Source organism: Agelaius phoeniceus, chromosome Z, assembly GCF_051311805.1.
Source record: "Agelaius phoeniceus isolate bAgePho1 chromosome Z, bAgePho1.hap1, whole genome shotgun sequence".
Classification (NCBI taxonomy): Eukaryota; Metazoa; Chordata; class Aves; order Passeriformes; family Icteridae; genus Agelaius; species Agelaius phoeniceus.
The window spans coordinates 85,798,888-85,823,084 of record NC_135303.1 but is presented as its reverse complement, the minus strand read 5'-3'; the positions used below and the strand labels follow the sequence as shown (position 1 = coordinate 85,823,084).

The 24,197-nt window shown below is 42.6% G+C and overlaps 1 protein-coding gene across 1 annotated transcript in view; it reads left to right on the top strand.

The window, feature by feature from the left end:
* The window catches only part of DNAI1 (dynein axonemal intermediate chain 1), a 137,963-nt gene that overhangs the window by 52,263 nt on the left and 61,503 nt on the right, over window positions 1-24,197 (top strand). Inside the window, exon 13 of the mRNA XM_077171822.1 lies at window positions 10,845-11,092. Coding sequence (XP_077027937.1) covers window positions 10,845-11,092 — 248 coding nt within the window. The remainder of the gene's footprint in view (window positions 1-10,844; window positions 11,093-24,197) is intronic.

Genomic DNA, 24,197 nt, shown 5'->3' with positions numbered 1-24,197 from the left:
TGCTCTGACTGAGACTGCTTTAAAAAGGCAGAATTGGACTAGAGGTACCTTAAAATCTCAGCTATCTTGTGGTTCTGTGGTTTTTTTTCTTTCTTTTTCATCCTTTATCCATCATATATAAGCGTAAGCCAAAATTTGTCCTGTGTTTTGCATAGATACTTGATGCTTTATATGAAATTTTTGGATCTGTTCCATTCCCTAGTAGCAGCTTGTTGTTCTTTGGAAATTTCACTCTGAAGGACCCTCTGTCCTTTTACCTCAACTATATTTTTCCCCCAGCCTTCATACTTGGTCAAAGGATTGAAAGCTATTGGTTTGTTGCAGTATACAGTGCAAACTGATGTTATTTAGGCAATTGGGGATGAGGAAGGACAAGGTAAAGCTGGAACTAAACCTGGCAAGGGACACAAAAAAGCTTCTATAGATACATTATCAGAAAAGGAAGGTCAAATGAGGTGCAAACCCCCCCCCCCCCCCCCATAAAAAATAAATTATGGAAAAGTGGTAACAACAAATGAGGAAAAGGCTGAGGTACTCAATAACTTTTTTCCCTCCGTCTTCAATGGCAACCTCTCTTCCTACACCTCTCAAGTGGACAAACATCAGGATAGGGACTAGGGGAGCAAAGTCCCTTCCACTTAAAGAGAAGGTCAGATTCCCCACCTGAGGGATCTTAATGTACATAAGTCTTGGGAGCCAATGAAATTATGTGGTTGCCAAGCCACTCTCCATGATATTTGAAAAGTCATCGTAGTTAGATGAAGTCCCAGGTGACTGAAAAAGGGAAACCATTGTATTGGTCTCGAGAAGTGGTAGAAAGGAGGACTCCAGGAACTACTGACCTGCCAGCCTCCCTTCTGTGCCTGAGAAGATCATGGGATCTAGTTTCCTCCTAGAAACTCTGCTAAGGCACGTGGAGGACAGGGGGTGAATTGAGGCAATCAGCATGGCTTTACCAAGGGTAAATCCTACCTGACAAACCAGAGGCCTTCTGTGATGCAGTGATGGCAGGAGTGGACAAGGAAAGGGTTACAGATGTCATTTATCTGGACTTTTGTACAGCCTTTGACATGGTCCCCCACAACATCCTTCTGTCTAAATTGGAGGGAGATGGATTTGATGGACGGACTGTTGGGTGGTGAGGCGTTGGTTGGATAATCACATCCAGAGGTGGTTGGTTGGTGGGACAAGTGGAGTCCTTCATGGATCCGTACTGGGCCCAGTTCTTTAATATCTTCATTAAGGGCATAGAAGAGGGATCCAGTGCACTCTCAGCAAGTTTGATGGCAGCACCAAGCTGAGTGGTGCTTTGACACACCTGAAGGATGGGATGCCATCCAGAGACAAGCTTGAGGAGTGGGTCCATGGGAACATCATAAAGTTCAAGGCCAAGTGCTGGTGCTGCACCTGGGCTGGGACAAGCCCTGGTACCAGCACAGGCTGGGCATGAACAGCCCCAGAGCAGCCCTGCCCAGAAGGGCTTGGGGGTGCTGTGGGTGAGAGGCTGCACATGGCCCAGCCATGGCACTCACAGCCCAGAGAGCCAAACGTGTCCTGGGCTGCATCCAGAGCCCCGTGGGCAGCAGGGCAGGGAGGGGATTCTGCCCCTCTGCTCTGCTCTGCTGAGACCCACCTGGAGCACTGCATCCAGCCCTGGGCTCCCAGCACAGGAGGGACAGGGACCTGCTGGAGCCAGCCCAGAGGAGCCACCAAGGTGATCAGAGGAGATGGAAGATCTCTCCTATGAAAAAAGGCTGAGATAACTTAGGTTGTTCAGCCTAGAAAGGAGAGAGCTTCAGAGTTTTTTCTGGCCTTCCAGTATCTGAAGGGAGCCTACAAGGACTATTTACAAGAACATACTGTGACAGGACAAGGGTGGATGATTTTAAACTGAAAGAGCGTAGATGTAGAATAAATATTGGGAAGAGATTCTTTACTCTGAAGGTGCTGAGGCACTGACACAGGTTGACCAGAGAGGCTGTGGATGCCCTGTCCTTGTAAGTGTTCTAGGCCAGGTTGGATGGGGCTTGAAGGAAGCTGGTCTAGTGGAAGGTGCTCCTGCCTGTGTCAGGGGAGTTGGAACAAGATGATCTTTAAGGTCCCTTCCAACTCAGGCCATTTCATGATTCTGTGATTTTGTCTGAGACTAACAAATGTTTAGGTATTTCTGTTTTCTTTCTTTTTTCTTTTTTTTTTTTTTTACTATTTTTTTCCTCTGGAATCTACTTTTAGTAGCTCTTTTGTACTAAACCCCAATTATACACTTAACATACCTGCTAAGATACATAATATTTCATGTACTAAAAAGAAAAGCAAGCAAAACCCCCCACAATTTCTGTCAAAGAAGTGAATATCTGGTTAATATCTCAGCCTTATACAAAGAGGAATGCTGAAAAATATTGTCCAAATTTAATGTTCAGTAGCTGGCTGCACTGAAAAATGGGAAGAGATCCATTAGGGACCTGGGAGATGCTTAACTACAAATTAGTAGGGGCTTAGGCAGTCCTCTAGAAGAAATATTACTGGTTTTATGTCCTGTTTTTATACTTTTCCCTAAACATTTGATGTTAACCACTGCTGAAAATGGGTTAGGGGCAGGTGTTGGATTTGTAATGACTACTCTTAATTTTCATGGTGCATGCTAGTGCAAAATTGACTGCATGCCCATATGTATGACTCTGCTTCTTCCTTGTTCCTCTATCAAATCTGGGTCTTCCGCCAAATGTCTTCAAAAATGTTCTCAGAGCTGCTCTATCATTTCTCATTGTCTCCTCAATGGCCTGAGCTGCACATGTCCATCTCATCAGGCATCATCTGTCTGCTTCCAAGAGACCACAGCACTGCCATAAAACAGTAACTTTCCTGTCTCTTAATTATGGAATACATAAGCATCTCCTGCAGTGTATGCATCCCCCTCAGAGCTGTTCTGGTCAGGAATACTAAAGTGCTGTCAGCCTAGCTTGTTTGCAGGCTGATGTGATTATCCAGAGGCAGCACATTTGTAGATATCCATTTGTGGCACGATCCTGGGGATTTCTAATCATTGCGTGCCACCTGGAAGCCCCTCTCTTGGCCACTTGATGGCACTCTTAAATATTTAATTGGTTGCAAATGTTCTCAAATGTGCCGGTTTCGTAGGACAGGGATAGAGGAAACAGAGCCTGAGGTATTAAAGAGTTAAATACAATAAAAATTGGAGCTTATATCAATGAAAACAGGAGAGGCAGGAGCAAAAGTTGAGGTGATGGTGGCAAATTCTGCCTGGTGTGTAAGGAGAGGATTAGCACCCATGTGGCTTCCCAGCTCCAGGGTGCTCTGCAGAGACAAGAGCTGCCTCAGCCTTTCCTCATAGGAGAGGTGCTCCCTGCTTTTGATCATCTTGGTGGCTTTCTCTGGACTTGCTCCAAGAGGCTGAGGTCTGATGTGCTGAGGACAGCAGTGCTAGATGCAGCACTCCAGGTGGGGTCTCATGGCAGCAGAGCAGAGGGCCAGAATCCGCAACCTGATGTTAGCTTTCATAACATACAGGCAGCTGCACCATTATTGTTTCCATTGTAAAATCATGCCCTTATGAGCATTTATTTAAAAAAGAAAATTTAAGGAAGAATTATAGGGTGTGCTAGACCCATGATGAAAAAGCCTGTCTGATCAGAATGAGAAAACTCTGGTTTTATATAGAGCATTGCAAACTCAGCCAAGTTACATATTCCTCTTTTTGCACTGCTCACCTGCTCACCTCACTCTCAGGGGAGCTCAGATGAAAGCCAGATCTGCTTTTTTCAGGAAAACTGTTACATCTTTTCATCCCCTTCTCCCCTGTTTTTGTTTGCTTTTGAGCCTGTGCTTTCACAGGCTCTGACAAACAGTGCATGGTTCCAGTAGTTCCTAAGTACTCATTTTTGTTGGCCTGGCTGACTGTGTTTTCTCTTGTATTACTCTGCCAGACTGTATTTTAGAGTAAGAAAGGCTATCTCTATCTATCCATCTCTGCTTCTGAGGTGTGTCTTGCCTCTGACATGTGCAGAGCCCACAGCACATATTAGGACTGCAACAAGGCCTTGGGCCACATATAAATTACAACTTGCTTCGTCATCTGTCAATTTTGTCTTCTCTAAAATATCCAGAAGACTTTGAAATTCTGGTTTTGTACCTCTCTTATCCAAACTGCAAGTTCCTAGGAGCCCCAGCTAAAAATGTTAACTGGATCAGGAGTAATAGGGATTAGTCAAGCAGCTGGTGAAAGATGTCAAGCAGAATGTTAAATTTGACATTGAAGCATCTAAATCAGCATAAGCCAAAATGATCTATCACTTGCCTCCTCTGCTCTGGTGGACTTGCTCAGCATTTGCAGATCTTGCAGTACCAACACTGCTAATTGGAAGGTACATATTTCCCTGTGATAGGAAATGCAGTGCTCACAGAGTTCAGGCCAATGCAGGTGGTCTCAACAGGAGTGTCCAACTTCCACTGATGAATCTCAGAAAATAAATGCTGGTGGAATTATCATCTGAGGTAGTGTCTCAGAGGGGGTGCTGTAGTAGCCCTGGATCTAGGCATTGTTTTCATTGGTCCTGTGGGTGGGAATATAAACTCACAGCAGATGAAATGTGTGACTGTTGAGAAAGCAGGTGAAGTTGTAAATCATGCTGGGAACCGAGCTGTCACACAGTGATTAACGTTGTGGTAAACCAGAATTATTCAAAGCAAATGCATTTTAGTGCAATCAAATATAATATAATACCTCTCTAGACAAAAAGGAGTGTTGTATTTTGGAAGGCAGCAACTCTTATAAAAAAAAAGGAGGAAAACCCCACTTCTGTGTACAAGTGAGAAATTTGAGTCCCCAGTGTGGTAGCTTGGCAAGGAGGCTGAACATGATTCTAGTGTGCAAACAGGGAATCCTGAGTAGCAGTAGAGATATTATTTAAACATTAGTGAGACTAATACTGGAATATTATGTTTGATTCCAGAGCCAACATTTTTCAAAGCATGCAGAAAAATTGTAGGTAGTTCAGAAGGAGCCCCAGGTTGATTCAAGAGTTGGAGAGCATGCCCCAAATATGGAGAGAGAACAATATCCAGTTGAAATTTGGACTCAAAATGAATTATGTCTGGCCCTTGCACAAATCCTAGCCATGTGATATCCTCCACTTGTCTCTAGAAAATTTCTTAATATTCTACTGCTCTCCATGTCTGCTGAGAAGTGGCTCTCTTTGCAGCTGTGGAGGCAGTGCCATTCACTGGAGGTGGCAAAGTTAATGTTGGTTCCTGGCTTTTTGCTAAGCACCACTGTGCAAATAAATAAATGGGATTTTTTGAGTTCAGGCTGTGATGGTTATCAGAAGTATGCTAAAATGTGACTAGTGTTCAGTTTTTAAAGTATCTTAATTAAGAGAAGCACCAGATATGAAAGAAGTCCTTTATCCAGTCAAGGTAGGCATAATAAGAATTAGCAGTGGCAAGCCAGGTAAGTCAAGTAAGGAATTAGATGCAGCTTTTTAATCACTCAAAGTGATTAAATGTTGAAGCAAACTGCAAAAGGAAACAGTGGTTTCTCTGTTTTTTGAGATCTTAATATGAAGTATGCATTTACTTGCCAAAACCAAGTTATCAGGCTCAAAACAGGATATGCCAGTAACATTTTTGGATCTGTGAAAAAGAGGAGGCCAGGCTTTCTGGCCTTGAGTTACAAAGTAATGAGTTCTCAAAACATTTTCTTTTCTGGGAAGGGACTGTTTTGAAAGTCCAATACTCATATTTTCATTGCCCGCAATATGGTTCACAGCCTGATGCATAGTGATGTGGGATATATCAACACAGCATTGTGTTGTACACAAGTACAGTGTACCCAAGTGCTCTGAGCATTTGAAGGAATAGGAACAGATTGAGCACCAGTGATCCTAGTTTAAATTTCTCAGGGATCCTGGGATGATCAGCTGCTTGAGCAGAGCCCTCTGAAGTCCCAGCTCTGTTCCCTGTTCTAGCTTGCTGTAGTGTCTTTGGCAGTCCCCTCTGCTGCCCTTTCTCATTCTGTAAAAAGGAATGCTGCATATACAAGCTTAAAGCACTCTCAAGTGCTATAAAACTTTGAGATGTTATTGTTATTCCTGAAGAGCTTTGAAAACACATTCGGCCCATGCCCAAACTCTCTGAGCTCTTGGAAAGATTTGTTCTTTCCCGATTTTTTGGAACTACTGGCATACAGTTTAGCCTGAAGTGCCAGCTGTTTCCTTTCTTACAGCACACCAGTTCTGCGACTGCAGCAAAGTGTGGAATTGGCACAGCTTTTTAAAATAAGCCAGGAGAGAGTCTTGCTGGAGCAGTGCAAGGTCATTCAACTTGTTTCACAGCGGGTTAGATTAGCCTGTGCTCAGTGCTCTGCTGCACAGGATTTGCTCAGTGATAAAAAATAAATTGTATTGAAAATTCAGTAATTTGTGACTTGCTCAGTCATCATGTCTATGCCATGCAGATGGAAGCACAGGAATATTCTTAGATTGTGCTCGGGGTTTTGAAGATTTCCAGTTTCCTAGGGAAAATGTGCTGGTTTATTTTTTTTGTCCTCTACACTTTAAATATTGGAAAGACAAATAAATAGCTGAGATATATCTTTGGCTACCAACAATTTTGTGAAACCAATATCTCCTCCAAAGAGGAGATTACCTCACCAAGTGCAGAGCACAGCCAGCCCCTTCCCTTGGCTTCTTAGTAAACCAGCCCTAAAGGATAGAGCCCTAGCTAGCCAGCTCAAAGCATGAGTGTATCTGGGAGAGTAGAAGTGCTTGGGTAGCTGTGATGCTCAGAAACAATCGTCTATTCACAAATGTACTTAATTTTGCTTTTTTTTTTTTTTTCCCAGATGGGTTCTTAGAGGACACAAGACAGATTTTAGGTACCAGTAGTTCTTTTTAGCATGATGATATCTTGGCCCAAGCCATGTCAGTGAGACAGCTTGCAGATTTGATTTTTAGAAAACCATCACAGGATCACAGGATCTAAGACATAAGGCTACATTTTTTTGGGTTTCAAATCCTTTAAAGAGAAAGTAATTTGCCAGTTTATCACACAAGAAGCTGTAGCACTGGGTCCTTCTGTAGTAAAAATACCAGCTTTAATTCATGCCTGTGGAGGGTCCCCACATTGATGTTTATTATGTGGATGCAGGATTTACCTGAAGCATTGTGCTTTCTACCTTGAGGATGATGTTGCTTTGAGCATAGTTGTTCAGCCCTAAGCATTTTGGAGGAAATGGAAGAAAACCATGTATGTCTCATGGCTTTGTTCATGAATAAAGAGGGAGAGATACCAATAATATTTTCTTTTTTAATCTGTCCAGCAAACAAAAGACTTTGACCTGACATTGGACATTTGCTGATTCTTTTAAATTCAGCTAAGGAATAATATAAGTGAAAAATCTGTTGAACCAGATACTTAGTAAGCATCAGAATAAAAGATGCAGATGCTTTTAAGATTATTACTTTGCATAAGCTATTTGGTGATATCACAATGATATTCTGGGTTACTTTTCTACCACTACAGTATTTTTCTGAAAAGGATTTGGGGTGAATCTGTTCAGCTTTAAAGGCATATTCAGAGGCATATTTTAGACAGTGGTCATAGTTGGTTTGAAACATATTTCTGTTTGCATGTGATGTTTACAGGCTCAGTTCTCCATGTTGAGACCAGTAATCATGCTATCTGCATCTTTCCTTAGCAAAACTTGTCTTCCTACATACACTTGTTACATGTCAGGGTCTAAAATTTAGCCTCTGCTCAGGTGAACACTGAGGGCTCCTCATGGCAGCAAGAATCTGTTCATTCTCTGCTTCTTGTGTGCTGCCTTGTGTCTTCCTGTAAAGAACAAGTTCTGCTGGCACTGATTATCAGAAAAACTGTCCAATATCTCTAATATCTCCAGCCCTTGTATCTCAGGAAAAAAAAAAACAAAAACCACCATGTTGCACTTAGTGGATCCACATGGGGCAGATATTCTTTATTCTTCCAGTCCATACTGCTGCATCCATGAGGTGCAGAGCATCTGTCTCAGGTCTGAAGCTGCTGCCTTCACTTCCAACAATAGTTCACCATTGCCAGATCTTGGTCTGTGCCTTTTGCACCTTTTGGCTGTGCTCTGTGATCTTCTAGCATTGATTCACCCTGCATCCTGAGAGCCTGTTTCCCCAGTGTTTTGGAGCAAAGTGCAGTACTCTGCTCGTTTTTACTGAAAACCTAAAAACCTTTTCCTTGAAAATGCTGCTCTTCAGAGCTATAGCACAGATGCGTTGCTGTGGGTATGTGCTGTGCTTGCCATTCTGGAACACTGAATATCACTAATGAAATAAGCCCTTTTTAAAAACTATTCATTAAAGAATATGTTGGTATGTCCCAGGTTAGTCCTCTGAATGAGAATTCACCGTACATTAAAATGGATTGATATGCCTATGCTCAGCAGGTTAATGTTTTGCTGAGGTTTATGTGTCATGCTTCAGTGTTAATTGTGGGTTATTCTCATCATATTACCTTTCATCAAGAATAGGCTGTACTTTAGCAATCATATTATTCAGCCTTACGTGTAGTATTCACACATCTGTGATTTAACCCACATTCCTGGTATTTGATAACATAAAGGAGACAATATGAGTAGGATTCAGCTCTTAGATTAAGCTGGGTTTAACATTCTGTAGCAGCCACTGCAGTCAGTGGAGCCTAGAGACTAAAGCAACACTCACAGAAAACTCCCCTTTAAGGTGCTGCTGGTACTGATGGTAGCAGAGCTTGGACTCTAAGAGCACAGCCAGCATTCACAGACCTACATTTCGGTGTCATGAGCTGGAAACTGGACTCTGCATTTCACTCTGCCAGAGCTTCTTCCCAAGGCTTTGCTTTCCTCCTGCCAGACTAACCCTCAGGTGGAATTGCTGAGGCTGCTGAGCCATTTCACCTGATGAAGGCCTGCTCTATCACCTCTCACTGGGGAATGTGGGTGGACTGTTCCTGTTGGGTCACTGGGAAGAGAACCACCTCTAAAACCCCACTTAGATCTCTGGCTGAATCACCCCATGTAGAGGTGTCTCATGTGCTGTCTGTGCAAGGAGCATGGGGGCAGCTCTCTGAGGCTCCTCAGCACAGTGCTAACACATAGAAAATTAATGTACCCCATAGACCTTTTGGGAATATGCCTGGCTGGTCAGCCCACTCCAAGAGAAATAAGAGCATGAAATAGGTTAAATTCAAAGGCTATCCAACCAATTTGACTTCATTCTGCTCTGAGTCACTCCTGGTGGTCGTTTCCACAGCCTTCCCAAGTGTTTTTGCTTCTGAGGAGAGCACAGATGCATCCTTATCATGCATGGACCTCAACTAAATATCAGTTCAATGACATTATTTAGCCAAGAACAAAGACAATTCTGTGAATTAAAAGAACTGGAAAATCTCGACTGGAGAAAATAAGTTCACTTCCTTTTCAGCAAGAATTCTAAGAATAAGGTTCGCCTTCATAAAAAAAAAAAAGAAAAAGTTAGAAATATTATTTGGGGTCAGATATGTTTCATGCTAGTTTTGGAATCTCGCCTTTCTGCAAAATAAAGAAGCCATTTTCCTCTTCTACCCCCAGTACAGAGAGACCTGTGAAAATATTCTATTTTGATAATCTAGTACAAAGCAGCAGTAATAGTTTTGTTAATGTGTGTTTCTTTACTGGTTCTTTGAATGCTTTTATGTGGCCCTGCTAAACATGGAGTACACAATGTCTGTACCTGCATGCTGACTTGGAATCAGTTTGCTACAAACTCTCTAAAGTTAGTGTTATCACTGGAGTACACATTTACCAAGACCTGATCCTGCAGGTTGGACAAAATGTTAAGAAAGGTAGGTGGCAGTTTTGAAAGGAGAAGACTGTTCTAGAAACAGAATGTGTAGTGAGTACTTGAAGCACAGAAAGCAGTAAATTTATTTCCCATATACTGTGTGCCTGAAGGCATTGGCAGTAATAAAAAGCACTGGATGGCTAGAAAGCTCTCAGAGGCAGCATTGTCTTCATAGATTAGCAAAGTTCCTTCTTTGTTTCTGGAGAGCTTATCTACATCAACAGCTTTTCTTTCCCTTTCAGAGAATTTGGAAATTGTTTTTTTACATGATCGAAATACCCTAAGAATTGCAGAGACAGTCAGGGCATGATAACAAAAAAACACAAAAGAAAGATGATTCTACTGAGAAAAGGGAGAACTAATTTCAGGCAGCACAAAGAAAAGGTGAAAGTAAATAGAAAAAAAGATTGGAAAGTCTAGGCAAAAAAAGAGCTTCTGTGCCAAGCAGGGAGATGTTGAACATAAATAGAAAATAAAGCTGTAGTGACTTTTACATTCATGAGTAATGGCAATTGATAAAATGCTTTACAGATACATTAATGAATTGGTTTTTTTGGAAAAAGTAGTGGAGACTGAAATATCAAATATTGCCAATACAGAAATTGAAATGGTGCTATCCTTGGTTCAGCCTTTATGTCTGCAGTGTAGTGAAGTCTTAGCCCACAGAAAGAAGTGTAATCCTAGCCCAAGGAAAGAAGTGTCCACAAAATTCTTCCTTTCCTCCACACTTCTCCTCCAAGGCTTCACAGCTCTCTCTCCTAGGAGAAAAAGCACACTAAAATAGTAGCTCTTCTGTATAAATACATTGTGCCTATGTCCTGGAGGTGGCAAGGATGTTCAGATGTGGGCATACCAAAATGACCATTTGGTCCTGTGGCTGGTAACTTTGCATTCAGGTAGGTGTCAGGCACAGGTGAGAGATGTCTGTTTCTACATTTCTGAGGGTCCTGGAAGCTGATCTGGCATCTCCTTATTTAGATGACTTCATGAAGCAGGGCCACGGGATGCTCGTGCTCTACACGCTGAAGAACCCCTCCTTCCCAGAGTACTCCTTCAGCAGTGAGAGCGGTGTCATGTGCCTGGACTTCCACGGTGACCACCCCCACCTCCTGGCAGTGGGCTTCTACAACGGCAACGTGGCCATCTACAACCTGAAGAGGGCAAGCCCCCAGCCCAGCTACAAGAGCAGTGCTAAGTCAGGAAAGCACACAGAGCCAGTGTGGCAGGTAAGGGTGCTTTTCCTGTCCTGTGACTGGGCTTTGAGTTGCGTGGAGCTTGGGCACAGCAGGAAAAGTCCTGCATGGGGAAAGGTGCTGTTTTAGTACCTGTGATTGATTAAGTTGTATTTCAAGCTTGTATTTCAATATTCAAGTTGTATTTCAATTTTTAAATATGCACAAAGGCATAGCGACTGCATGAGTCCTTGGTCCTCCCACTGAACGTGTGAGCAGAAGTTTGCTGTAAACAATTATTTCTCCTTAGTTTTCATTATAATAATTGACTTCTCTTTGGAGAAGAACTGGTATCTTCTGTATGTACCAGCATGTAACACTATTTATGTTCCAAACAGAACATCACAGGATGAGCAGTGCATAAAAACAAGTAAAACAAGTAAAACAAGTATTTCAGCCTAAAAGAGAGCTCTGTTGGATGCAGTAGGTTCAGGGGCAGCTGCCTGTGGAACTGGCTGCCACCAGGATTCAAGACATGCTACCTTGTAGCTGATTTTTAGTTGACCTTGAAGTACTCTAGTGAATTCAGAACTGTGATGTGCAGGTAATGTTCTTAAACTACTGCCACTCTGGCATCTGTCACAAAGAGCCACCAGATGGGTGGTGCTGTGAAGGGTAAATAGGTTGCTACATCCAGCTAACCATCTGTGTCTGCAAGGTAAGCTGAGCTCAGATTGAAGTGCTGGCACATGTGCTTTTGATCTTGTCCTTAGCAGTAGAAGTGTGGCAGCACAAATTTCAGCATGGTCTGTTTGAGACAGAGGAATGTCTGTGGTTTGCTGGCCTGGGCTAAAGATGCTGCTGCAGTCACTATGGCTGGCACCTGACTTAGTCTCACGCCAGTGTTCCTTGAACTTTGGCACATGCCTTGCATGGATTGTCCCCCAGCCGTGGCTCCATCTTCCAGTAAATTCCAGGAGATCAAGGGAACCCAATGGGACTACAGATGAATGTGGAATATGCCAAAGAGCAAGACCTCTGCTTGCTAGAAACAGAGAGTTTGTGCAAATGTAACATTTCAGAGAAGACATTAATTTTATATTTCCTGCCTCTCTGCCCAAAGCTTTTCCTCTAGCAGATATTTATAGCTCTTCTATAAGAGGTTAACAGAGTAGCCTGGGCGTGCACACACACACCCACACACACCCACACCCACACTCATACACAGCCATACCCACACACACAAAGAAAACTTCTGAGCTTTTCCCATTGCCATTTAGGCTTCTAGTAAAAAAGCCTGGAAAAATAATAAGTCCTATGTGAAGTTTCTTTATGGTCTTGCTGCAGCATGCTATGGGAAGTTGCAGCTGTTACATTAGAGACACAAAAATCCCAGATCCCTTGTGCCCCAGATGATGTTGGGAAGGACTGTGTGCTGAAGGGGTGTTATTAGCAGCCTGTTCCCAGACCAGGAGCAGGTACATACAGCAGTGGAGGCATTTGGTATGGGGTTTGTAGGGGTAGTTTTACGTGTACCACTTGGCAGCAGTGGTAACAATCATTAGACACTCTAGGAAGATAGCTCTGAAAAGGAAAGAAACTACTCCATGGATATGAATAGATGTATAAAGAAGTATCTGCTTCTTTATTTCCACAGGTTGAGTGCTGAGAATCATAATGGTTACTTTTCTTTGGCAATAAGAAAATTTCTCTGAGCAACCTGTTCTAGTGGAAGGTGTCCCTGTCCATGGCAAAGAGGCTGGAACACAATGTTCCAACTTTTCATCCCAAACCATTCTGTGCTTCTGTGATTAAAGTAACAATATTTTTACTAAACTTTAGAATTTTTAACTTCTACAAAACTAGCAAGCAAAGTTAGTAGTTAAGTGGTTGTATAGCAATCCAAAGAGCTTGTGCCTCTGTTGGAAAGATCTGAAGTGTAAGAATTTGTCAATATCAGCCAAAAGGTTTAGAAAAGATTTGTACTCCATTCAGTGTGATGAAAAGCAGCATGGACTATCTGTTAGGTTGAGACATTGGATTGTTATTCCTCATTCAGCATTAAATGATTCTAGAAAGTGATGCCTTTTTTCTCATATTTTGCTCAAAGATTCCCTATTCTACCCCACCACCACCCCACTAATCTGAGGGCCAGTCTTTGTCTAGATACTAGACCTCAAAAAAATCCCCCTTTTTTTGTAGGAAAAGTGAACAAAGCAGAAAAGTAACAATGTTATCCTGAACAATTAAGAGCCTTTGTTCTCTGGACTGCCTGGCTTTTTTCTTTTAAAACAATGCAGCCCTTTCACAATGGAAACAAAATGGGAAGTGGGTAAAGCAGACTGACAGATCTTTTCTTGTGCTGTTTCATTTTCCGTGACTTAGTAATGTCTCAGTACGTTTGCATAAAACAAAGCTGATGTAATGTTCCCATTGTTAAGAGCAAAATAAAATAATACAAATTTTCTACTTCTGTTACCTAAGAAAGAGTTTGTCTACCTTATACCACTCCCTATTTTTTAAAAGAGCATAGCCATTGTTTCTTATAGATCTGGCAATTATCTCCCATGTATTAAGTGCTACTGCATTGTAAAAATGGAAAATTCTAGCCTGTTTTAAATTACACATTTCTGATTGCTTATTACTAATTGGTGAGAATCCAAATCCTCAGAGGGGAATAAGCAGAGAGGAATAAACATGTACATAGACATACGAATGGATATGCATGCAGTGCATTGTAGCTACTACCATCAAAACTCAGGTGTCACAGGATCATAGAACTAGAAATTATCTCCCATGTCAGTGAATTCAGGCCTCTAGCTTTGAATGTAAACACCAGCTTAAAAGGAGTCACCTCCTAAAAAACTGTGTCAAACCTGTCATGTTCTGCTGGGGAAAAAAACCTGTGTGGCATTAACCTGAACTCCTCTTTAATAAAAACAATTCTCAGTCAGTCAGCAAAATCCTCACACTCCCATCATCTCTGAGTAGGCCTACAAAGCAAGTCCCTGAGCAGTGTGTATGTTTTTGAACCAATGGCTCAGTCCCAGGGCTTGTTTCTGGAGGTTAATGAGGTTGGCCCATGTGGAACTACTGGGCTAGACTTTGGCAGCCACAGGAGCTGTGCTCTCTGGGAAGAAGGGACACCTGGCTGGGAAGGGGGGCTCAGTATAGAGCCTCTCCTTTTTCTAGCTTTAATTTTTTTCCTTTCTCCTTTCTTTTAAAAAGTTTATGCTTAGGGTTTATTTACAGCTGAGAAGAGTGATTTTTCTCTTACCTTTTTCACTGGGATAGACCAAATATTTTAGGTTTCAACTATTTGGAAGCTCGAGTAGTTCAGAATCAGGAATTGAAAACTGAAACTATGTGTCAGGGTTTGTTTCTGTTGTTCAATCTCCTTCCTAAAACACATCTTATTTGACAGATTTGTTTTCACTGTGAGCTTCTATTTTACTTTCACAAAAAGCCAAAAGGATGTTATTTCTGCTGGGATTAGTGCAGAGCCAATCCTGCTGCAGAGGGTTGAAAATAATTTTTTATTTTCCTTGCTCACTATCAGAGTTACTGATGAAATTCCCGTTGCAGAGTGTTGACCCTAGGATCTGCAAATGGAACATTTCTTTTAGTTGTGCTTCAAGCAAATCTTGTCTGTCACAAGCATACCCGTGTGGACAATGTGGTTTGGAATTGCTGTGGAGACCTCACTGGTTAGAAACACAGCTTTGTTCAGTGTTGATTTACTGAAGCTGATCTGGCCTCCCTGAGGAGCTGATACCATGGAGCTTCAGATGGCATCCTGAGGGAATTATTATCTGCCCTGTATTTGTACATGGGAAGAGAAAGGGCTGGTTATTGCAGGCTAATTCTTCACCAAATCCCAGTCAGGTTAGATGTGGTGCTCATGGTTTGGACAAAGAAGTCAAGGCAAGATGGTAATAGCCTGCAAACTGCCAAAGGAAACTAAAAGGAGTGTCAGCTTGCAGAATAGTTTTCCAGGAGAACTTGTGGAAGTCCCATCTCAAGTGTCAACCTGACAAAACACACCTGAAATTGCTCACTGGAGTTTGTCACATAATTGTGTGATCCCTTCTATTTGTCTATTTTCTGTGTTCCAATCTAAGTTCTTAAATAAATCTACGCTGAACTTTTGCAGTTTGTGAAGCCATCGCTGAATTCTTGTTTTGTTGATAGAAGTAAATGAAAATCCCTTTAAAGTAAGCATAGCCTGCTGTTCTTTATCCCATTCAGTGCTTCCAAACACAGCTCCACAAAGAAAGGTCTTTATGAGAAGCTGACCATACTTTCTGCACTTAGGAGGAAAAAAAAAGAAAGGATTTTGTTCATAATCCACTGTCACACCAGCACATTGTTTCATTCTGATGGTGAGCATTCTCCTAAATCTGTCATCGGCAGTCAGACAAACAGATTTTGCTGCTCGCATTGCCTCTGAGATGTTACTGCTTCACATAATATTTTGTTCCTTTGGCTTCAGGCACACAAATTTTTTAATGCAAAGGAAATACAAGAAAAATATAAGACAGAGGGTTGCTATCAAGGCTAGAATAAAGATCAGCTGTATCAGAACAGCCTCAACACCCCTCCTGTTGCCTTCACTAAGAAGCAAAAAATAGATGTTTGCTGAGGAGAGTTCAGTGAAAAAAAATCTCATTCAATTCTGTGATGATAGTGCTAGGGGATAACTCTAGAGGAGAAGCAGAAATCTGAAGAAAGGAAAGCAACAGAGACCTGAAGCCAAGGAATCTGAAACCAAGAGAGGGTGAAGAATGTAGCCTGAAAGCAAAATGGAGCACAAACCTAATTGTGAGGGTCATTTAGCATCAAACCTCTTCAGTAATGCAAGACAACTGTGTTTCTCATATTGGGTCAGTTCAGTGTTTGCACTGAGGACCTTCCTCCTCACCTCCAGCTTCCTACTACGTTTTTTGTGCCACCAGCTGTTCCTTGCATACCTGGCCCAGTGCAAACATGACAGAAAGTTGAATTAACTTCTGACATCCCAGAAGTAAAAGAGACCAGAGAAGTCACTCATTCTGCACTTGCACAGAAGTAGGAGGCAGTAGGAGGAACATCCATGGACCAGAGAGCATGCATTTGGGGTCCAGAGATCTCAGTCTGTCCGAGGCTTCCTTGCTGAAAGTCATTTTCACTCCCTGCAGTCCTTAGCTGCAGTCCTGCTGCCTACACGGAATTCTGTGTCCAGTAACAGGCTGTTGCAGCAGCAGCTGTCCTGTCTGCTGAGTACCTGACACTGGGCTCCTCACTGCAGCACCTGAGGCATTTAGTGACTGACTAGCATCAGTTGTGTCCCTGTCCTCTCCTGGAGGGAGCTGGAGGGGAAGGGCTGTGCTTGTTGCCATATGCTTGCTGTAGAAATCAGGGTCAAGATCAGCAGCTTTCTGGTTGTCCTCAGTTGCTGTGAGAGCTCACTATAGGCGCAGCCCTAATGGAGGAAATCCTGTCTCCCACAGAGTTAACTTCTACCACTTTTTGGAAAGGCTGTGCTGAGCCACAGAAATTCATCTGGAAGCTTTGGGGTCATTTATGTGTGGTAGAAGTGGTGGAAATTGCAAGATAGTCCTGTGGGAGAAATGCTGGATAAAATTTTTGCTGTGTGCTTATACCTTGTCCAAAACTGTTGGACATTTTTTAAGTCACTATAGGTTAGGAGAGGTAAACATCCAAATGCTTATTCCTACATGTCTTTGACAATAAGGAACAAAATCTCTGATAGTTTAACTTAGCATTGTACTTTTTGAGATGGTATCTGTGTCTTCTGGAGATTCAGAAATTATTCATGGTTATTTTTAAATTGCGCCTTGGGCATGGATTCTTTTGGGTTAGAAATTGTCTAGCAAAGTGTCCATTGCAGATCATGTAATGTTTGGCTAAAAATGAGCTCTTTTTGCTTTGATGCTGCATTTCCCTCTGTACTTCATTCAGATGCTGAACTTATTTTCTACCTTCTACTCTCATTGTTTCTTGCTAAATAGATTCTTACTCTTACCCTCTTCCCTTTACTTAAGATCCAAAACCATCCTTCTGTAGGTTTTCAGGCTGATTATTTCTTTTCTGGTCTCTCCAAGCAACATACAAGAAACTTTCTTTGCCTGTTAGTTGCACTGGGGCTAATTTGTAGATAAAATTTCACTTATAAAATTTAGAGGTCCCTTTAAGCCTTGGGATGTTGGAAGATGTTAGCCTGAGGTTTAAAATACCAGAGAGGTAGTAATGCATTTGTTTGGTTCCTTGGGTCTTTGCATTCTGCTCTGCTGCTTTATAGTGTAGATATAAATACACTGATGGGTCTTAATGGCTCTTATACAGCCTGTGAAACAACAGAATGCTGCTCTGAAAAGGATAAAATAAAAGCAAGGGAATGATAATGGCAGAGTTAGAGGCAAGTTGGGCAGGGATGCTGCAGGCAAGGTCACATTGATACAGAGTGAGATACAGGGAGCTGGGGCTGGCCATGAATCCCACCCTGCTCTCACCTTGATAGCCACAGCTTGATGTCGTGTCAGGGCTCTCAGCATCCAGCGGGCCCCAGGAGGGTCTCTCCCCATCCCTGCTGCAATCCACTTGATCCTGTGGTGATGGGAACCGTCTGTCAGGCATATTGCAGTCACTCTCTCTGATGTAGCAACATCAGGCAGCTTGGGGGTTTGAGTGTGAATCTGCCAGCCCTGTGTGTCTGCTTTTCCTGCACACGGAGTGGGAAACCTTGTATTTTGTCTTTTGTAAACTGGGAATCTTGCACCATTAGCACAGTCAGAATTGAAACCAAGAGCTGTGAACTGCAGCTGGTGAAATGCCCTGGAGCTTTGTTGGCCTCTGGCATGCATTGCTCAGCTGCATGCTGTGTCTGACATGGGAACACAGCCACTGACAGGACAAACAGGTGACAGTCTAATGTCTGGTTCCTCCCTCCTCTGTTAACATACCAGCCTAATAAATTCACTGGGCGGTGCTGTGAGGGGAACAAGCACATAGATTCCTGGTGAAACACTGTACAAAACACAGCATCCAAATCCCAGCAGGAAGAAAACAAACTGAAAGTAGGGCCAGCCTTATCCAGTGCTATTTATAACTGAGCTCTGCTTCCTTCAGATAAATCTGAGTCTCTGAAGCATGAGTAATGCTCAGCCTCGGGCTGGGCCTTTGCCCTGCTTCAGTGGCACTCCTATGTCCGTGCTCTCTGCTTACTGCTGAGTCCCTTCCACCACCACCACCACCACATATGCTCTTTAGTAGGAAAGGTTTTGCTACCCTTTTTCTGTACCCCAGATTTGTGGATGGTCTGATGCAGTAGGCCTAATTCCATGCTCCTCTTGGCTGACCTTGCACCCTTGAGTTCATTTGTGCTGAAGAGATGGAGCCTGGTCCTCTGAACCCCAGGGAGATCTCATCAAGGTGGAGGGCACTTGATCTAGGTGTAGGAGAGGAGTGTTTTTCTAAAGAGCAGTTTTTATGGGACAAAATGTGATATGAGAGTTTATCTTAGACTGTTTCCTCATTGCTGTTGAGCTCATCTAGTTGTTTTCCCTCAGCTATTAGGGATCTTTCAAGGACTTTGGAGGAGAAAACGCTGAGAATGCTTGTAGTAAAACTTGTAAGTAGCCATATGCTGGTAGAAGGAGAGAAATAATTTGCAAAATTATTAGATGGGAAGTTCCTGGTATTGCCTGTAGCCAGAACAGCTATATTCCACCAGATTGGCCCAGTATTTGGTGGTACCCATAAATAAAGTCATCATCCAGCCTCATGCCCATGACAAGGGGGCCTGACAGCTGGAGCAGCTCCATGGCTGCTCCTGGAGCATCCAGGCAGTGCTGGGCTGTGTCTTCTATTCCAGGGGGTTTTGAGATGCTTTTCATTATCATAGGCATTCTGAAAGAATTCTTCCTCCTGCATCTTTGCTTGGTGACATATGGTCCTGCCAAGCTGGCTGCCTTGGTTGCTGCCTGATTTCTTTGTAGATGAAGCACCTGACTTTGTTTCAATACCTATTTACTGTTACCAAGCCTGTTACTGTCAGCCACCCTGACTCTCCTAACTGCTGTGTTCATCATCACAAACGTACAGTGGGTAAAGGAGACATCTGAGTAAATCCCTGCCTCTGCTGCAGATAGGATGGCAGGGAGTCCTGTAGGTCAGAGCTGCTCATTAAAGATGTAAGAGAAATGCAGAAAGCCCAAACTGACTGAGAGACACTGGAATCTTTGAACACTTTGATATTCATCAGATGTCTAAACCATTTCCTCTCTAAGGCAAACACTATAGCCAAATATTTAAATATTACTGACTCACCTCAGAAGGAGTTATTCCTTATAGACCTTACCTCTTCAATGGTTTCTGTCATGGAGGCACGTTTACTTCCTCAGCAAATTGAACTGATCCATTTTGTCTTGTTGCATGATTTAATGGTAAAATGTCAACAAATTTTTCTACAAATGACTAAACAGCACTGAAAACCCTTCTTTGCTTAGCAGCTCCCTTATCTGCAGATTCCTGTCATAGCTGAAACATTTGCATTTAAAAGAAAATCCAGATTTTAAGATAGAAACATTTTTCAATGGATTTATTTTTAAGTAACAAGTAATTTTCATTTATCTCTCCCCATCAGCTTTTACTCACACTGGAAAGACTTGTTTGCTATACAAAGCAGTCTCATCTTTTGCAGGGAACAAAACAGTCACAATGTGATTGAACATGACACACAGTAAACATGTGAGAGGTGAGTCTGAATTTAAAATAAAACTGAACTTTCTGGAACTGGGAAACTGTGAACGACAGAAATGAGAAGTGGCAGAGGCCTTGAGTGTCCTCTTCCCGTCATGGCTTCACAGACATTGTGTTATCATTCTTGAAGTATTTTCTTCAAAATGACACAGGGCAGTCTACTGTCTTCACCAGTACTAACAGACTGGAGTCATTGCCTCCTGTGTCTTACATGGTACACACTTCTTAATACAAGTGAAAATATTTCTGTGCCACTCCAGCAATATCACTTTGCTGATTCCCTCACCAGCCACTAATGCTTTCCTGCACTACAGTTGCTTATCCAGAAATTCTCTAATTTCTACAATTTTTAATGCTTTCTTATTCCTGTCAGCGTCCCTCTGCCCTTGTCTTTATCACATCACCTTATTATATTCAGATTACGTCTCCAGCTTTTCAAGATAACTTAGAGTCCTTATCCTAATGAAATTCATTGTCTTTCAACTGCATCATCTGTAAATGTTCTGTGTATTTTGCAATTCAGTATGTAACTTACTAATGAAAATATTGTATAAAACTGAGCCTGATGCCTTGGAGAGGTTTTCTAGAACAGAGTCTAGACAAAGTTTAAAGAATAAAGCTAAAAAAGTTAAAAGGAACAAGGATAGTCCCTCATGGGAACCATCTAGAGATGTTCTCCCATCTGGTCAAGACATTGCTGTCTAAATTCTTGGGAATTCATTTTCAAGCACTCAGCCACTTTGCAGTAATTTCTTATCTTTCTTCCCTGTGAAGACATCACAGGGAGTATGCCAAAAGCCTTATAAAATTAAAGATAACAAATCTACTCTTTCTTTTAGACTTGTTACCCTGATAAAGAAGGAAATAAATTCTCTTTGACAAGGTCTTTTTTTGAGGAGACCATATTCACTGATTCTCATTTTCTTATCCTGTACATATGTACAGATGACTTAATAATTGTTCCAGGTCTCAAAGTTCAGCATTAGGCTGACTCATCCACTGTCCTTTAACCTATCTTTCAAGACAGGTTTGTTTTGTGTTTCCTGGGGGCATTTTTCTCTGTTCCTGTCCCCCAGGACTTCTCTCTTCTAGTTTTTGTAGCTAATTGCTATGAAATTCAGAGATTGCTTCAGCTGCTCCCTTAAGTACCCTAGATGGAATTTCATCAGGCCTTACAGAGTCAGATATACCTGCCTGTGCTCCTTAGAGTTAGTTTTGTTAAATATCTAGTTACAGTTTATTTTTTTATATGTCACTGAAAGAAAGGCAGCCTCAATACAGCCTTCTGTTTTACTTGTAGTTTGATGTGGAACCTACCTTCCTTTAAACAATGAATGGATTCTAGGAGGGAGAGGCTCAGATGAGCCTTTCTGGGATATCTGATTTTGTTCTCATGCAGGCGTTAGCCTCCTGGCCTAAAAAGTCATTTTTGCCACAAAACAGTCTGCAGCATCTTCCCCATGGAGATATCTCAGGCAGTGGCAGAGGGGTGACCCCAACTCAGGGACTCTTTTTACCGTGAAGTTCCTGGATGTGCAAAGACTCCTGGGTGTGACAGTGACAGCCCAGCTCTCACCATATGGCAGGCCTGATTCTTCACCTCTGGGATGGTTTCTCCTCTTTTGTTGTGGCTTGATTCACTGTGTTTATACCAGTATTTTTCTAGAGCCCAGGGATGCAGGTGTGGACAGGGACTGTGCTTTCACAGCAGGGTTTCTGAGGAAAAAAAAAAATCAAGCGGTAATACCTTCTATGACATTGTTGACCAAAGCACACCTTTTTAAAAAATTTTTGAGATCTTTCATTCTTTCTAGAAATTCCACAGCAGAAATGCTGTCTGTTTCCCAGGTAATACACAGGAATGCAAGAAGTGCAGATAGAGACCAGCAATCTCTTTTGCTCAGGGTGCATCACAGGACAGGAGCCCTTTATGCTGCACACTGCCATGCTGGCTCCAGCATGGGCATGCTGGTGATTCCATGGTGCCCCTCACTGAAAGACCAGCTGGAACCATACTAAGGTTCCTGCCTGCCTGCCCACATTTACCTTTGGCAGGAACTCCACACCTACAGATAACCAGAGCACAGCTGAATCTTCTCCACAGTCATATTATATGCTCCAAATGCAAGCAGGACCCAGGAGCTCTTTCTTCACCAAATATAGGCTTAGCCAAAGAGTCTGACTGGGCTGCTTTGACCTTTGACCAGGCTGCACTCAGTTATCCCAGCCCTTTAAAATCTTCATTACTGCCTTGAGTCAAAATGAGTCATCTGGACTAAGCTCAGTTTTTGCTTTTACCTCAAATAACCATGGTGAGGAATGAAGTTTTCTGTCTTCCTTCCTCCCACCTCTACATAGGATAACTTATACTGCTGTCTAAGTTGGCACTAGGGAAGGACTCTGGACACTGCACTGTTCCTCACCTCTAAGCCTTGATATGTAGAAACTGATGATGGAGTTACTTTGCTTGTGAGTTAAGTACTCTACTTTCTAGATGGCCAAGTGATTAATTTTGGGGTGTCTCTTGTGACTGATTGCAGGAGAGCAGCCTTGCATTTTGCTTACACTCCTCAGGGTGCCTGCCCTTGGCTTGTGGTTACTGGAAGAGGATCCTCTTGGACGTGTTAAGGTCCACTTATTGTGTCAGACATGATAAGCGACAAATGCAGAATAGCTGGCAATGTCCTTGATGGAGGACATTTGGGAACTTTGTTGTAGATGCACTGCTTTGTCTCAGCAGCAAGGAAGGACAAATTATTTGCTTTAGCAAAACAAAAAGTCGGTGGACTCTGGATAAGCTGAGTGTAGAAGCAGACTTTCACACCAGCAGATCCCTTGGCAAACAGCACAGATAAGTGACCCAGAGAGGAGAATAAACAAAAAAATTGTGATTTGTCATTGGCAGGAAAAGAAAGTGAAAGATTTCTTCTCTGCTGGTAATGACTTGATGTTTCTGGATGCTGTTTTGCTGAAAGTTGCTGTCAGGAACCAACAAGAAACACATTTGAGGGTGACAGCATGAAGAAACAGAACTGCTTCTAAGTTCAAATCAAAAACTCCTGTAAGGTAGTCCAGGAGAATATTTGCACTAGAGCACAGGGCAAATGAAACTGGCTTCAGAAGATGTGATCTGTGGAGCAATTTATTGTAGATCCTCACTTCAGCATGAGCCCTCAGCATGATGCTGAGGCAGAATAAAAGGCAGGCTAGCTGCAAAATGGAGAAAGTGTCCACTACACAGATCAAAGGTGCCCACTGGACTAGCGTGCCCAGGTTCAGATGGGTATTCCCAGTTGGAGTTTGGTCTGTCTGACTCTCTCTGCAAGAATCCATCAGGTTTTCATCTGCCAGCTGGTGAGCTGGGCCATTGTGCAATAGATGCAGCCAAACTGCATCCATGAGAGTTTGTGCTCTTGCTAAATCCCAGCACATGTTCAGCTTGTCCACCTCGAGAGAGCCCCAGAGCTCTTTTGGCACTTTGCTTTGGCCCAGGCTTGTGCATTCTGACACAGGAAATGTGGTTTGGACAGCGGGTTTGTGTTTGTGCTTGGCTGCCAGGTCAGGCACAGCAAGAGAGAACTGAGGCTGGTTCCCTTGCTCAAGGAGCAGATGTTTCCCAGTGAGAAGCCTGGAGTAAAAGTCTTTAGCCTGTGTGAATATAAGGAGAAGTGTCCTATCCCGCTGCTTACCTTGTGTGACCAAGGTGTGGGCAAAAGAGGGTGGCTGGAAGAGCACAGCAGGGCTGGGAAGCACTTGTGCTTCTCTGGTGCTCACATGGACTTCTGCAAGTCTGTGTCTCTCTTCAGCTAAGGAGGCAGATGAGTGAAATCCCTGAGCTACTGGGCTGGGCAGAATGAGAGGGGCCTTTACATCTGCATCTACAACACAACAGTGACTTACAAAGAAATGCTCGAGGCACAGAAACAAAGACATGTCTAAAGCTGAGTATTAGGGAAAAGCACAAACATGAATTAATAAAAATAAGTGAATGTGTTAAGTTAGCTGTTGTTATCCTGGGTCATAAAAGGGAAAGGGAAGCATTTGGAAAGCATCTAAGTAGTTAAAGGAATGAAGAAATAGACTTATTACTAATGCAGGCTTTCAGCTGCTACTGAGTGTTATGAATAAGGATGAAATATTTGATGCCGTATTGTTTAATCTTACAGTGAGTGTCTGAGATTGTCTGCTTAATGTAACAAGAGGATAAAAGCACAGGTCAGAATAAAGAAAGAGCATATTAAAGAGTATTTAGATAAGTTCTTGCTCATCAGCAAAATCAGATTAAACATACCCTGGAGCACTTAAAGAAATAACCAGACCAATTTCTTGCCATTATATGCATTTCAGAGAGTTTTTGGGCTACATCTGTCCTGCGTTTTAGGCAGAGACTGGAGTTTAT